Source organism: Phoxinus phoxinus (assembly GCF_949152265.1).
Source record: "Phoxinus phoxinus genome assembly, chromosome: 7".
Classification (NCBI taxonomy): domain Eukaryota; kingdom Metazoa; phylum Chordata; class Actinopteri; order Cypriniformes; family Leuciscidae; genus Phoxinus; species Phoxinus phoxinus.
This window is the reverse complement of record NC_136882.1, coordinates 39,058,913-39,077,013: the sequence shown is the minus strand read 5'-3', so window position 1 is coordinate 39,077,013 and position 18,101 is coordinate 39,058,913. Positions and strand designations below refer to the sequence as shown.

The 18,101-nt window shown below is 34.7% G+C and overlaps 1 protein-coding gene across 1 annotated transcript in view; it reads left to right on the top strand.

Annotated features, from left to right (window-relative positions):
* The window catches only part of tbc1d8 (TBC1 domain family member 8), a 47,297-nt gene that overhangs the window by 2,537 nt on the left and 26,659 nt on the right, over nt 1-18,101 (top strand). Inside the window, exons 2-5 of the mRNA XM_079619657.1 lie at nt 11,380-11,490; nt 11,594-11,712; nt 13,446-13,674; nt 15,817-16,057. Coding sequence (XP_079475783.1) covers nt 11,380-11,490; nt 11,594-11,712; nt 13,446-13,674; nt 15,817-16,057 — 700 coding nt within the window. The remainder of the gene's footprint in view (nt 1-11,379; nt 11,491-11,593; nt 11,713-13,445; nt 13,675-15,816; nt 16,058-18,101) is intronic.

Here is an 18,101-nt window from a genome sequence, read left to right as displayed (position 1 = left end):
ATATTATTTTGAGGCTATATTGCCCACCCCTAATAAATGTCTATATATATATATATATATATATTTTTTTTTTTTTTAAATATATATATTTATATATAAAAAAAATTTAATGTAAAAATATATGTATATAAATATATTTTAATCAAATAAATGCAGCCTTGGTGACAATAAGATTTTTTTTTCCTGAAAACATAATATATATTATGTTATATATACTATATATATATATATATATATATTATATTATATTATATATATTAAAGATTTTTTCCCCCGAAAACATAATATATATATATATATATATATATATATATATATATATATATATATATATATATATATATATATATATATATATATTATATATATTTATTATGATTTCGGGGGAAAAAAATCTTTTTGTCACCAAGGCTGCATTTATTTGATTAAAATATATTTATATACATATATTTTTATATATTATATATATATAATTTAAACATCAAACTTTATAAATACATGTAATATATGTTTGTATATTATTATTATAAATATATGTTTGATATTTTTTTCGAAAATAAATATATTTTTGATGTTTTCAAAAAAAATAAAGAAAAGTAAAGAAATATATATATATATATATATATATATATATATATATAGAAATTATGTTTTCGAAAATATATCTATATAAATATATTTTAATGAAATAAATGCAGCCTTGGTGACAATGAGAATTTTTTCGAAAACATTATATATATATAGTTATCAAACTTTATAAATGCATATATATATATATATGTTTGGTTTGTTATATGTTTTCGAAAAAATTATCTTATTGTCACCAAGGCTAAAAACTTTTATATTTTCAAAATGTCATTTATTCCTTTGATTCCTTTGAAATCCTTCATCATTATATACATGTGACAACAATATGCCACTTATGTGACTGTCGTAGTTTGTTTTATTTACAAATACAGATTTGATTTAATGTCACTATCACAGTAGTAGTTTGAGTTTGTTTGACACTTATAAATCAATTAGTGTTTTGTCTTTGAAACTCGTCCGTGTGAGTCTCGGCAGAAAGAGTGACGTTACCCTGAGGACGCTTGTGTGACAGGGAGAAATTCAGCAGAGCCGGTTATTTGTCTTCTCCTCTTTCTCTTTCTCTGCTGTGTAGAGGAATGGCAAATATTAGACGCTTATCGAGCGCTTGCAGACTCTTGTGTACACAGAGCTGTGAAAGAGGAGAACTTCACACGCTCCCTGACGCTCATTTCTTAAGCTTAACGTGAAATTAACATCATTAATCTGGTGCTTTTCTGATGAAGGGCTTTTAGTGTAAAGGGCTTTTTACTGCCAGTGAAAGAAAGTTCAGCAGATTTGTATTTGAATCCACAGAATAAATTTTTTACAAATATAATTGCAACTTTTTATCTCACAATTGCAAGATATAAAGTCAGAATTGCGAGATATAAACGTTCAATTGCGAGATATATTCACAATTGCGCAATATATTCGCAATATAGATATTGCGAGATATATTCACAATTGTTTATATATTCACAATTGCGCAATTGTGAGATAAAACTTGCAATTGTGACTTTTTTTCTCGCAAATGCGAGTTTATATCTCACAATTCTGACATCTTTTCTCAGAATTGATATATATAAAGCGCAATTGCGAGTTATAAAGTCCAATTCTAAGGGAAAAAAAATTCTACTGACTTTTTTCCTCAGAATTGCGAGTTTATATCACAATTCTGACTTTATAACTCGCAATTGCAAATTTATATCACGCTACTCTGAGATAAAAAGTCAGAATTGCGTTTTCACAGAAATATTTTATTCTGTGGCGGAAACAAGTTTCCATAGATTTGAGCGTGTTTGATTGGTTCAGGATATTCAGCTCATTACTGTGATCTTTTGTAGAGAGCATAATGATTTTATGAGGGAAAAAAGTCTGATCTTTAATGCACTCATAAAGATAAAGGTTCCTTCTTTATATTTTTTGCTGTTTGAGCATTAAAAAGTGAGTTCTTCTCTATATGAGTGTCAGTGTTTCTGAACTCCTGAAACGCCTCCATTGTAGTCTCGAGTTTCTCCCGGGAACGAACACGTCTCAATATTCCTCATTATAATAATTAATATGCAGAATAAAGGGGCGGGGCCTGGTTGAGTTAGTTAGTAGTGTGTTAAACTGGCGGTTATGGTAAGGGGCGGGACGTTTCCCACACACACTCGACGCCCTCGACCAATCACAACACACTGCTCCAGCCGACCAATCAGAGCACAGTGTGCTTTACAGAAGGAGGGGCTTCATAGAGACTGGAAGTAAACAGAGCGTTACTGACAGACTGGGAAGAGAGGAGCCGCAACAATGGAGAATATGAGGAAAATAATCAACATTCAAGCAGGACATTTTTTATTTATTTTTATTTTAGTAGAAAAATCTCTTTTAAAAGTTTACAGTAAAATTTAGAGATCGCAATATGACCTCAGACTTTGGACTCGTTCATGTCCACGTTCATTTTATAGCTCTATACTGACGGTTCATTTCTTAAGTCTGTTTTTATTTCCCCTAAAAAAACAAAAAAAAGTAAAGAAAATTGTCTGATATAAAGCTGATATTGAATTAAAGAGCTTTGAAGTCGTCTGTGCAGTGAAAGATAAAAAAATAAAAAAAATGACAGAAAAATTAAATGTATAAAAACATGACCAAAGTCCAAGCTTAAACATTTTTACAAATTAGAATAAATGTGAAATATTTATAGAATTTTCAGCAACGAATCACAAAAGCCCCTTACACCATACTTAAAAAAAACAACAACCCAGAGACAATCCAAAATGAATTAAACAATTTACATTCATATTGGCGTGTTTGAGTATATTTAAAACCAAAAACAAAAGTGTGTACAGTAACTTTTTCTTTAACATCTCAAATAAAGCCTTAAAAGGTTAGTTCAACCAAAAATTACAATTCTGTCATTAATTATTACAATATACAAATTCCCTCACGTCGTTCCAAACCCGTGAGACCTTCGTTCATCTTCAGAACACAAATTATGAAGATATTTTTGTGTGAATGAACCCTTTAAGCAGCAGAATAAGCAGTACTTCCTCTGTTCTTGTCTCATTCGAGCTCAGATTATTGTCTCTGAACGTTCATGTTCAGGCACATCAGCTTTAAACAGTTGCTGTTGTTATTCCACACAATAGCTTATACTTCTCTATCAGCTGGAAAATGTCCTGCAGAGAGGAAATGATGTATTAAAAGCCGACGCGAGAGCCGTAAGTGAGAGAATGTGATTTGCATTAGCTTGTGTTAAAGAGAGATCCTCGGGTCCGTAATGAACTTTAACTGCTTTCATTTTGATTGTGGTGTCATTAAGTTAACTAATGACCCCATTCAAGCATGAAAACATAGTAGACCTCAAAAACTCAATCAAGACTTTCTAAAAGGACCTTATATGATATGTGGACATAATGACATATCTAGATTCAACAATGTTGAGAAACCCCCATTTGCGACCTTTAAGAAATCAGATTATTCTTCCAACGCCATTTTCTTCCTAAATGCATTTGTTTTTCTTTCCTTTCAGTTTATCAGCGATGCTTGTTGCAGAAGGATGATTTATTTAATTATTTACCTTTATTTTACCAGGAAATAATCCCATTGAGATTCAAAATCTCTTTTTTTCAAGGGAGTCCTCCTGGCCAAGACAGCAGAATAGTAGTTCCATATTTAAAAAATAATATATACATAATACAGACATTTGACAGAAAATTAATATAACATATTGTGACCCTGGACCACAAAACCAGTCACATGGGTCATTTTTTTTTTATTGAGGAGATGTATACATATTCTGAAAGCTGATTAAATAAGCTTTCCATTGATGTGTGGTTTGTTAGGATTGGACAATATTTGGTTGAGACACAACTATTGAAAATCTGGAATCTGAGGAGCAAAAAAATTTAAACATTGAGAAAATCTCCTTTAAAGTTGTGCATTTATGTTCACGATTGTGCTGCTGCATTCACTCACAAAAATACATGTTTTATATATTTACGGTAGGAAATTTACTAAATATCTTCATGGAACATGATCTTAATATCCTAATGATTTTTGTCATAAAAGAAAAATGGATAATTTTGACCCATACAATGTATAGTTGCTATTGCCACAGAAATACCCGTGCGGCTCCAGACTGGGTTTGTGCTCCAGGGTCATATGTAGCAATTTAACACCATCTCAACATAATCCCCAGCAGCGCTCAGTAACAGCATTACATGCACATGTTTTTACTTTTCAAATAGTCCTTTTATCCTAATTTTAAACTCTGTCATTGTCGGTAAATAGTCCAATTTTAGCTGATTCTGCAATTTATACCAGGAAAAAGGTGCAAAAACTTTAAAAGCACTTTCACCAAAGACGTTCGTTCGTGTGCTTTCGTGGGATATCATGCATGATTTGCCAATATGATCGAAGATTACAATTCCTGGTAGTGACTTTAGGAGTCAGAACTTAAGGAGGCAGTTTACGAAAGTATGGCCTTAAAAAGACAAATATAGCAATCCTCCAGCCTGCGATTGTGCAGAGATGGCCAACCAACACTCATACAAGCTACAATCATGAGTACAAGCATTAGAATTACTTACTAATCTGTGCTGCATGATATACTGAATCCAGCATTTTCAAAGAAGATTGATGTACATGCATGTATAAAATATCACCATAATCCAGCATTGACATAAATGTTGTTTGTATAAGCGTTTTCTTGGGTTTCATGGGTTTTAAAATTGAGATTTATACATCATATGAAAGCTGATTAAATAATCTCTCCATTGATGTGTGGTTTGTTATGATAGGACAATATTTGGTCGAGACACAACTATTGAAAATCTGGAATCTGAGGAGCAAAAAATCTAAACATTGAGAAAATCTCCTTTAAAGTTGTGCATTTATGTTCACGATTGTGCTGCATTCACTCACAAAAATACATGTTTTATATATTTACGGTAGGACATTTACTAAATATCTTCATGGAACATGATCTTAATATCCTCATGATTTTTGGCATAAAAGAAAAATGGATAATTTTGACCCATACAATGTATAGTTGCTATTGCCACAGATATACCCGTGCGGCTCCAGACTGGGTTTGTGCTCCAGGGTCACGTATGATAATCTTAACATTAGTTATTGAACTGAACTGAATCAACACTGAACTGACACTGCTTTACAGCAGAATTGAACTCAATGTTTGAATCATTGTTTTCCTGTTTATCCCTGTAAAGCTCTGTATTTTATTAAGGTGACTTGACTTCATTTATTTTCTCCAAACTATTCATCAATATATAGAGTTGTAAGCCATGGACCAAACCAGCCAGCTGCAACTAACCAGATGAATCAACATTTGATTAAAAGCAAACAAAGATAGGATTGTCAAATGTTTTGTAAGTAAAGGACCTGCTTATTAAGCATGAGAGAGTGACATAATCAATTCACAATCAATGATGCAATTTAAAACTATTGAGTACGTCAAGTCACAGATATATCTAGACTATAGCGCTTTATACAACCGTTTCAAAGCAGCTTCACAGTAATAAACAGGAAGATAGCTGTTAATGTTGCAAAGTTCATCATTTGTAAAACAAATTAAATTCAGCTTTAAAAAAATCTTTATGAAACAAATTAATTTTCAGCTATAAACTATATCTCTACAGAAGACAATAGCCATAATTCAGTTTAATTCACTTAGTTTTGTTCTCATCTGATAGGCCTAGTGTCATCAGTGCGATAATATTACTGAATATTAAATGTAACTTCATTGATTATAAAAACAAAACACCATGTGCCTCTAGTTCTTAGCAAAATATTCATGGATTGAGTGAGTTAATTCACTCAAGGGTTTGTCAGAATAATCTGCTGTGCTTCAGATCTCTATATCTGCGCTGTTATCAGCGGTCGCTGCTCCGCTCGCGTGTTCGTGTCTCTTTTGCAGTTGTGCTGATTCGGGTGGCTGAGGCTCAAATAGGAAAGTGAAACTTCGTCATGCTGATGTTAAATTAGATCATGTGTGAAGTACGGTATAAACTATAATAACTGGTGCAGCACACAGGGACGGTCACAGCTGTGCATCTGTAAAACAGACAAAAGTTGCACGCAACATGCAATAAAGTATGATGTGCATTGACATAAAATGCTGATACTACTGACAGATGTCAGTGAAGGTTGCACTAATGCTGACATGCTTTTGGAAGCTGAGGTTTCAGAGGAAAGCACGGGTCTAATTCAGAGGACAACATGGGGAAACTAGCTAAAGTTAGTGATATTAATGGAGATTTAAAGTGCATATTGTTCTGTCTTTCTGCAGGGCTCAAACGTGGGAGAGTTTCACTTGCATGTGCGATTGTGTGTGTGTGTGTGTGTGTGTGTGAACTTTATGAAGTGAATTTATTTAGCAGCATGTGTGCATCTAAAATAAAAGTTTGTGTTTACATAATATATGTGTGTGTACTGTATATAATCATTTTATATAAAAAAACACACACAATCATGTATATATTTAAGAAAAATTGGTTCTATTTATATATAAAATATTTATATATAATATAAATTATATAAATGTATATACAGTATATAAATGCAAATATTTCTTAAATATATACATGAATGTGTGTGTATTTATACATAATAATTATACACAGTACACACACATATATTATGCAAACACAAACTTTTATTTTGGATGCGATTAATCTTTTGACAGCCCTAGTATATATATATATATATGTGTGTGTGTGCGTGCGTGAATGTATATTCATATTTATGTATATTTAATATGCATAAACTCTCTCTCTATATAGGAGTTTATGTATTTGAAAGTAAGCCTAAATAATAACGTTTCTTATTAGATAGCCTACAGTTTAAAGCAGAAATATAAAAAAAACGTGGGGGGAATATTAAGCATCAAAACGTGGGCAAATCAAAAAAGTTCCCACAGGTCCTTATGTGAATGTGTATTTTGTGTAGGGGTGGTTAATCTGTCTGATTTCCCGATTCGATTCGATTACGATTATTGAAGTCCCGATTCGATTACAGTCGATTTTCGATTATTAACGATTCTCGATTAGCGATTATTGATTTTCCATTTCACAACAGTAAATTCACTACAGTAAAAATCACAACAATAACAAATTATAACAAACTTCAACATATTCTGAATCTCTATTAACATAAAATACGGATGTCCACGCATCACATGTTACAGCTATCCTACCCGCTTTCTTCAGTGATTCCATGACTTCGGTTTTGGTCTTGTTGTAGAGTGTGGGATCGCTGTGTCTGTAAAATATCTCCGAGATGGGACGTTGTATCTCGGCTCCAAAGTGTGCAACATAGCGCGAAAGCCCTGGTTCTCAACGACTGGACGCAAATCCTTGGCAATAAAAGTTGCGATTGATTGTGTAATGCGCTTTGCCCTTTCCGAGCCAGGTGGAAGCTTTGACAATATTGTTTCCACGCTTCAGAGTTCCGTCTTTTGCGTTCGGTCAATATTACGTTATTATCGATTTTCAAAAAAAAAAAAAAAAATTTTTTTTTTTTTTTTTTTTTTGAAAATCGATTTTTGGCATTTGTGAATCGATTCAGAATCGTCCACATCCGCATCGCGATGCATCTAAGAATCGATTTTTTCCCCCACCCCTAATTTTGTGTGTGTGTGTATTATGTGTGTGTGTTTGCATGTGCAGTATGTATGTATATTTATGTATGTACAGGTGAAACTCGGAAAATTAGAATATGGTGCAAAAGTTCATTTATTTCAGTAATTCAACTTAAAAGGTGAAACTAATATATTATATAGACTCATTACATGCAAAGTGAGATATTTCAAGCCCTTATTTGTTATAATTTTGATGATTTGCGCTTAAAGAAGATTAGGCTAATGGAAATAGTCCAACTCCATGGTACAAGAGCACACACACAGAAAAATGGAGCACAAATGGAAGAAAACAAAACTAGAGGTATTTCGTATTTCATGGAAGGAGAGCTCGATTGCTTACAGAGAGGCTTTAAAAGCTGCTAGATCTGCTTATTTTTCAACCCTATTAGAAGAAAATAAACATAATCCTAGGTATTTATTTGAAACAGTGGCTAAACTAACGAAAAATAAAGCTTCAAACCCAGAAGTTTCCAAGCAACACAGCATTAATGACTTTATGAACTTCTTCACTTGTAAGATTGATAATATCAGGGACAAAATTATAACTATGCAACCGTCTACTACAGTATCGCATCAGCGAGAGCATTGGAGTCTCCCTGAGGGAAAATTAGATTCATTTGTTGCTATAGGAGAGGAAGAATTTTCTAAACTCGTTAATTAATCTAAATCAACAACATGTAGGACCCTATACCGACTAAGCTGCTGAAAAAGATGCTTCCAGAGGTCATAGATCCTCTTCTTAATATCATGCATTCGTCTTTGTCTCTAGGATACGTACCAAAAATCTTTAAGCTAGCTATGATTAAACCGCTTGTTAAAAAAACGCAACTTGATCCTACAGAACTAGTCAATTACAGGCCGATCTCGAATCTGCCTTTTCTGTCAAAGATATTAGAAAAAGCAGTATCCTCACAACTGTGTTCTTTTCTAGAAAGAAATGATATCTGCGAGGATTTTCAGTCCGGATTTAGACCGTTCCATAGTACCGAGACAGCTCTCGTTAGAGTCACAAATGATTTGCTCTTATCATCCGATCGTCGTTGTGTCTCTCTATTAGTGTTACTTGATCTTAGTGCTGCATTTGACACCATTGACCACAACATCCTTTTAAATAGACTCGAACATTATGTCGGCATTAGTGGAATTGCACTAGCATGGTTTAAATCATACTTATCTGACCGTTATCAGTTTGTAGCAGTAAATGAAGAGATGTCTTATCAATCACAAGTTCAGTATGGCGTACCACAAGGCTCAGTACTAGGACCGCTGCTGTTCACTCTGTACATGCTACCATTAGGAGATATCATTAGGAAACATGGAATTAGCTTTCACTATTATGCCGACGATACTCAGCTGTATATTTCTTCAAAACCTAACGAAACCTACCAATTCACAAAATTAACAGAATGCATAGCTGATATAAAAAATTGGATGATGACTAGTAATTTCCTACTACTAAATTCTGAAAAAACTTCCTCGCGTAATAACCTAGAGTACTGTCTAACACCAGATGGCTGCGTTTACAGATAAAGCGTTGTCGGGATAATTTCGGTTTCGCGTATCTACCCCGAAGTAATACAATTCTGTTTCAAAATGTTAAGTAGTTTAAGGCTTGGTTTGTAGGGAATTACAAACCTGCGCACATATATTCAAATGCGCATAACTATAGAATTAATTCTTAATGCGCACGTGAGCGCCATCAGTGTTTCTCACAAGTTTGCGTTTAAAGTCTGTGTAGAGAGAACGGTCTCTAATTTAATAACTAATGATCGTTGCGACGGAAGTGAATCAATCAAAACTAACTTTAGCTGGAAAATAACTTTATTCAAGAACCGCTATAAAGACAAAACAATCTGTTATTATTATCCGTTATACATTATCCGTTTATCTCTGTAAAGCCGCTTTGAAACAATCTACATTGTTAAAAACGCTATATAAATGAAGATGACTTGACTTGATTATGGCTTACAGCTTATGAAAACCTTGTCACAATATTCAAATTTTGAATTTGAACAAATAAAGGCGTGAAATATCTCACTTTGCATGTAATGAGTCTATATAATATATTAGCTTCACCTTTTAAGTTGAATTACTGAAATAAATGAACTTTTGCACCATATTCAATTTGTTAACATATTTATTATTCAATACTGTTTGAAGCAGAAATATTCAGTCCCTCCAGAAAAACGCGGAGTTTTTTTGTGATTGTTACGGGCAAAAATCCTTGATTATGAGGCACGTTTTCTTAAAAAATGCGATGGAATATGCGGGATATTTATTAGGGCCGGGCAAAAAAATTGATTTTTCGATTAATCGATTTTTAAAATGTGGTTGATTCGATTCTCAAAGGCCAAAAATCGATTTTTTTGCCATATTTATTTATACCTATCACCCAAAAGCCAGTATTAGTTTTCCTACAGTGTTCTAGGCTTGCAGCCTCCATTTTACAGATAATGCTGTGAGATTTTATGTTAGTTGTATCTTAAACATAAAATAACCTGATCCTGATTGATCAGCATAAATTTTTCATCTTGCATCAAAATCCTGTCTATTCATTGTATGCATTTTAAGTTGGGTTTTAATGTACCCAAGAGTAACTAAAATAAAATAAAAGTTTAATATACAGGTTTGTGGCTCTATTTCTTTTTATTAATTAACCACTCGTAAACTTATGTTCACCGTTTAAAAATAAATAAATAAAGGATTTGTATTAAATCTATATTCATTGAGTCGAATCAGGAATCGAAATCAAATTTAGAATCGAAATTGAAACCCTAATATTTATGCAATTTTATGCTATGAAATTGCGGGAACTTGCACAAATTGCGGTTTGATGAAAAAGAGAAAAAAAATGTTTTCCCCCAACACCCTATTCACTGGCTACTGCTTTAATGTAAAGAGTAATTTCTTATTACTTCCTATGATAAGCAAGCATACTACCTCACATAAAGTGCTGGGAATATTTAAGTTCTCATCTTGTTTTATTTCAGACCTTAATAAACACATGGCTCAAACTTACAAAACATTGATGAGTCGAACAAGTTCTGTAGCTTTACAAAATGAATATCGTCACCTTCCTAAAATAATTGCCTAAGTCATTTGAAAATTAAAAAAGGACTTAGGCAATTATTTTAGGAAGGTGACGATATGCTACAACTTCTGTAAAAATGACGAAGTGGCAAAGTGGTTGTCCAGCGTCGACTTCCGCCTGTGGTCCAACACGCAGTTGCACGGAGTACAAAATAATTTGCCCCCACTGTCATGTAACACACTGGGAAACTGCTTTGCGCTTATGTTTGTTGGCGAATGAGAATGATTTGCGAGCTTCATCATGGTTTCATCAGCATCGCGGGGTTTGCAGCTTTTCAATGATGTCGCGCAATTACGTCACTTCATAACGTTCCCATGGCAACAGGGCAAATGTCTGCGCTTGTGTGAAGTAAACGCAAAAATTTTCAACTTTCTGCTAAGATATATGTGACTTTTTGCAACGAAAATGCGGGGATTATGAAATCATGCAAGCCCGCATATTTTGTGCGCGGTAATCTGCAATTTATGTGGCGAAAGTGCGGCGTATTTGAAAAAACGCATAATCGCGTTTTTCTGGAGGCACTGAATATTTATTAAGCATCAAACCCTTATACTCTATATGGTGTGTGTGTGTATTGCAGGTTTGCTGGTGGGCGCATTGGACACTGTGTTGGACTCAAATGCACGAGCGGCTCCGTTCCGGATTGTTCTGCATGTTCCCAGGTCGCAGGTCAGCTGGGTCATAGCCAGCGGTGAGAGTGTGTTTTCATCTCTCGCACTCGTGTGACACACTCCCGTCATAAACACGAGCATGTCTCACGTGTGTGTGACGTTATTATCTGTGTGTGTTTGCAGGAGCCACGATAGAGGAGGTGCAGAAACACTGGAAATGGCTGGATCAGAACATTCTGCCGTACATGGCCGTGTTCGAGAATAAAGAAGACGCGGCGAGTTTTGTACTGGGCAAAGTGAAGGTACAGTCATGCACAGACCTTCCTACTAGGCCTGTCGCGATTGTTGATTACCGTATTTTCAGGACTATAAGTCGCATCAGTCAAAAAATGCATCATGAAGAGGAAAAAAAACATGTATAAGTCGCAGTGGACTGTAAGTCGCATTTATTTGGAAATTTATGACACAAAATCCAAGACCAAGAACAGACATTTAATCTGGAAAGGCAAGTTATTGAACTACACAACAGCACACAGAACAACAGCTGAATAGTGTCCGGTGTGTTAGCGTAACACATTAACAGTTATTCAGCTACACAATAGCATAAAGAACATATACCTGGGAGGCTGAATCGGCTAAATTAACATTGGCCAGCGAGTCCAACAAGTTACCGGTAAGCTTTATATATTAATAAATGACTTATTAATATTATATTAATATTAAACGATATTTTTAAACGACTGTGGTGGCTCATACCAACATTGTATTAACAAAAACTTGTTTGGTAATGGTATTTAATAGCTTAAGGCGAGACACTACACTTGAATTAACTAGCAGATATCACCATGAAACTTTCCCAGTTGATTACTACATTAAGATGAGAAAAAAATGTATTACAAGTTTTCTGTAATTTAATGTTTAAATATGCAAATTAGGTAATATCTAATTAAATATGCGCTAATTTGCATATATATAAAAAAAAAACGAAATCTGAATATTGGATAAAGCCAGGTTAAAAAATGTTTTTTCATTGTGTTCACATATTAGATGGGAAATTACAGAGGGATTTATGGATATTTACTTTTGTTATCCTGTAAATCAGAATATACTGTTTGTTTGCGCATGTTTTTTGGAATAAAATGTTATATAAATCAGGCTAGGAATAATATATTTACAAATCCCTCTGTAAATGTCTTCATAACATAACTAGGTACAAGACTGGGAGGTTTGGTGTATATCGGTGCGACTGAAGTGGAGATTTCGGACTTGGAGAATGAGAGAAAAGTCATTTTGAGAAAACGGGCTTTAAAGATTTATCATCAGTCAATGAGATTGCGCATTCAGCCCTTTTACTTTCACGAGTGGTTGCTGATAAAAAGGAAATGACCATATTTGGATCCGACAGCATTGTACAGGAGAGAGAGAGCTTTCTAACGGTGTGTGTGATGACGGTGCAGACAGAGATCGCGGATCATGATGATTCAGAACGACAACATTTGTTGAATTTATGAGAAATCTACAGACGCAAACAGACACAGTTAGTAAAATAAAGACCTAAATGTGTATTTCAGACTTTTTTTCACCACAAGTCTGAAAGAAGACATGTTATTGAAGACAAATATATCAAAATTTCAAAATGGACCAGTAAAAAAAAAAAAATGTTTTTGCCTGCGTGCCGTTTATGTCTATTAAGTAAAGGAGGATTGTACTAGTTTGTGTGTCAACCATTTGTGTGTAAACAAATGTATTATAATAGGCATATATATATATATATATAATTCCTAAAAAAGTGGGTTGTGGCTTGATGACCATGGGAAAATGTGGGTCCAATGGCCAAACCAGTTGAGAACCACTGGTATAAAGCTATTCAAAACATTATTCATTGTAAATTGTGATAATCTTAATTAATAAATCGCAATTACATTTTCGACAATTAGGATTTTTGTCATAATCGTGCAGCCCTACCCATAATCTCTTAACGGTAATGCTCCTACAGAGACTCTTATTATCTTGATATTTGTATGCACATTCACAGGGATTAATCGCTGAGGAGGTTCTAGGCGGCCCGGCTGCAGGCGAGGATGATCCGGCACGCTTCCGGGAAGATCTGGCTCGGTTCGAGCAGCGCTTCGGTCTCCCTCAGCGAGAGAAGCTGGTCTCGCATTACTCCTGCTGTTGCTGGAAGGGTCACGTGCCTCGCCAGGGCTCGCTTTACCTCACCACAAACCACATCGCCTTCTACTCCTTCCTACTGGGCAAAGAGGGTGAGAACTTCCTATTCCTCAAAGAATCCTGAAAATATGATGTATCACGGTTTGCACAGAGATATGAAGACGCATCAACATTGATAATAATGAGAAATGTTTCTTGAGCAGCAAATCCTCATGTTACACTGATTTCTGAAGGATCATGTGACACACACTGAAGACTGGAGTAATGATGCTGAAAATTCAGCTTTGATCACAGGAATAAATTACACTTTACTATATATTCACATAGAAAACTGTGAAATAATATTTCACGAGTTTGAATGTACTTGTGATCAAATAAATGATGATCTTGGTAATTGGCAAGTAGAAGATTACTTTTTCAAATGGTTATTATATGGTTTGAAGATTTTAAAACGGGGGTTTTCAAACTGTGGGTCGCGACCCATTTGTGGGTCTCAGAGTCTGAAAAAAGTGGGTCTTGGTTGCAGCTAAATGTACATTTTAGTGAAACACACACACACACACACACACACAAACAGTTTAAATGAAGTTTTAAATGAAAGTGGACCAGATGCATCATGATTTCGCAATGATGTAATGGGGCAGAATGTGTTTTATATGTATACATTTATTTGTATAACTATGTTATCTGTATACGTTTTGTATTACGTTGCTTCCTAATATCACGTCAAGTCACATTTATTTATATGGCGCTTTTTACAATACAGTGTTTCAAAGCAGCTTTACAGAGATAACAGGAAAATAATGCAAAAACGTTTGTTTCCAGAAGAAAATAGCGTCACAGTCCAGCTTTAGTAAGTTCAGTGATAGTTCATTTTTGTTTTAAAAAAGTTATTAATTTAGTTTAGTTTAGCCGCTCTGGAGAAAACCATGATGTCATTGTCCAACTCGGTTCAGTTCTCATATAATGCTGTCAATGCAGGCAGATCAATAATATTGTTGAATTTTAAATTACGTGCGCAAACACACATAACCTATATTTATATATACATATATATACATATATATACATATATATATAAATAAAACCGTTATGTCCGGTGAAACGATGTATTAATTAACTTCAGATTGGATTGTGTTGGTAATAGGCACTTATCTAACGCTAAAAGAAGTTTCGTGCCTCTAACACGTGTGTTCGATCTTCTTTCTGCTCTGAATGGTGTGTGTGTAAAACACTTGAGCTTGTCCCAGCGTCTAGAACGCGACTGATGCTTCTTCAAGCGTCTCCATTCTTGGAAAAAACGCGGAAAACTACTTTTAAACAGGAAATATTTACTGTACATATTTACAGCGGGTCATTTCGCACGGGATTAGCAATAGCATTACCTGGGGTTATTTTTCCGGACCTTTAAACAGAAGGTAAAAGTCGCCGTAATCTTCACTGACATTGTCCGTGAGGATCACTGAGATACACATTCGGGCGGGACTAAAATCACTGAGAAGCTCTGGTAATAATTACTTCACCCCACCTCTCCATGCTATAACTAGTCCCGTCCGAATAGGGCTTTAGTCTGCTGCGGAGCGCACTTCAGTGTGAACCCTAAAATGACAAACGGGTAACCTTACGGTATGATCATGCGCACAGCTTATGAAAACCCCAAATTCAAAATTAGAATATTGTGAAAAAGCCATAATCATCAAAATTATAACAAATAAAGGCTTGAAATATCTCACTGTGCATGTAATGAGTCTATATAATATATTAGTTTCACCTTTTAAGTTGAATTACTGAAATAAATGAACTTTTGCACCATATTCAAAATTTTCCAGTTCACCTGTATTACACACTGCACTTTATTAAAGGGTTAGTTCACCCAAAAATGAAAATAATGTCATTAATGACTCACCCTCATGTCGTTCTAAGCCCGTAAGACCTCCGTTCATCTTCGGAACACAGTTTAAGATATTTTAGATTTAGTCCGAGAGATTTCTGTCCGTCCATTGAAGCTGTATATACAGTATACTGTCCATGTCCATAAAGGTAATAAAAACATCATCGAAGTAGTCCATGTGACATCAGTGGGTTAGTTAGAAGTTTTTGAAGCATCGAAAATACTTTTTGGTCCAAAAATAACACAAAATAAGACTTTATTCAGCATTGAGGGTGAGTCATTAATGACATTATTTTCATTTTTGGGTGAACTAACCCTTTAAGCTTGCTGTTTTTATGCGCAGTGAAGCTGTTAGTTCCCTGGGCTGAAGTGACGCGGCTGGAACGCGTGTCGGTGGGTTTGCTGACGGACGTGATCCGCGTTCACACGAGACGGAAACAGAGGGAGTTCTCCATGTTTCTGGACGTGGACGAGGTGATGAAGGTCATGTGTCAGCTGGCTGATATCGCCCTGCGCCGACTGCTGGACAGCGGAGGACTCACACTCGACCAATCGCTGCAGGACTCCACAAACATCACCAAGAGGTTTACATCTGCTTCACATATACATTACATACTAGATTCATTTTAATTTCTCTTATATTTTTCTGTATAGCACTTTGGTTCCACTTGTGGTGTTGAAAGTTGAGTTGAGATTAGCTTGGCACACATTGCTGATGTACAGAGGGCTCCAAAAGTCTGAAATCACAGTGACAATCTGATTGAAAATCACCATGAAATCAAAATGGACAATTCAGATTTTTCATGGAATATTGTTGTATTTATTACAAATAATTAATCAAATTTTGTTTTATTCATGTGCCTTGTAATCTTGAATCTAAATAATTCCCCTCCCTCTTTTCATCTCCGATGATGAGTGCGTGGGTGGGGCTATAACCTGTCACTCATTTAGATCCACCAATAGCAAACCACAACCATCCAATCAATTCCCACAGACAAAATTAAGCTCCGCCCACATTTGTTCTTGTTCCTGAAGCGTTTCACTCGAATATACGACACAACAGGAAAAAATCACATTTCATGCCAACTTGGAAATAAACTAAAGTTTTAGAATTTTGAATAAATTTAAACAAAGAAACATTGATATAAAATGAATTGTGATATTCTGAATGTGTGACATTTGGGCCGGGTAATAAACCAATATTTATCAGGAAGAAAGAAATCCACAATATCGCGAGTAATATTTATCATACATCTAGTCAGACGCATGCCACTAAAAAGTCTGCATGTTCCTCGTGTCTTTTTGTGAATGAGCGGTGCGGTTTTGATTAAAACGATTAAAACTAAAACTCAAAACTACCCGCCAAAATAAAAGTTTTTTTTTTGACAGAAATATATTACTATTGTAAAGTTAAATTTTCTAATATAAAATACTAATAATAAATATAACAATTTATTATTAAAACATTATATTTTATTATTATACAATTTATTAAGATATTACATCATTACGTCATATAAACAAGATCTTTTTTTCCTTCATGTTTTAATTTATACAGTTGATGTCTTATTATATAGCTTAATTTGTGGAGTTTACTTGTAAACATAGCTTATTTTTTAAAATATTAATTCTCTACCAAGTACCAAATGTCTACCGAATGCATTTCCTTTCCCAGTAATGGTATTAAATAAATATCAATATTTAATGATATGGAAAAACATATTGTGATGGTCTTTAAGGCCACATGGCTTCAGGGACGTTGAGATCAGATCTGTTGTATCGGCCTCATTTGAATATTACCTTCCATCCAGCCAATCATCAGCAAAGTTTTGATTCGTGTATGCTTCCTCTTCTAAAGGGGAAGTTCATGAGCGAGAAAGACAGTGAAAACAAGTAAAGAAGAACCGAGGATGACAGAAATATAGAGATGATGGTGTTTGTGATTAAAGATTTAGAACAGCATTTGCATTGAAGCTGTTAATGGACGATTATTAAATAATAATAACAATACACTTTATTTATATACCACCTTTCATACATAGAATGCAGCTCAAAGTGCTTTACATAAAAGCATAAACATCAAATACATCATCCATAAAAACAGTAAAAATAACAATGAAAACGCATAGAATACAATATGGCAAGTCAGCTTTATTCCTTTAGTGCTTTATACTATAAAGATTGCTTCAAAGAAGCTTTACAGTAATAAAAGGGAAAATAATGATCAATGATGCAAACTTTATCAAATACCGGTATGAGACAAATTCAGCTGTAAAGCAGCTTTGAAAAAACGATTGTCATTATTCAGCTCGATTCAGTTCAGGGTTGATCCAGTTCAGTGTTGATCCGGTTCAGGGTTGATCCAGTTCAGGGTTGATCCAGTTCAGGGTTGATCCAGTTCAGGGTTGATCCGGTTCAGGGTTGATCCAGTTCAGTGTTGATCCAGTTCAGGGTTGATCCAGTTCAGGGTTGATCCAGTTCAGGGTTGATCCGGTTCAGGGTTGATCCGGTTCAGGGTTGATCCAGTTCAGTGTTGATTCAGTTCAGGGTTGATTCAGTTCAGGGTTGATTCAGTTCAGGGTTGATCCAGTTCAGTGTTGATCCAGTTCAGTGTTGATCCAGTTCAGT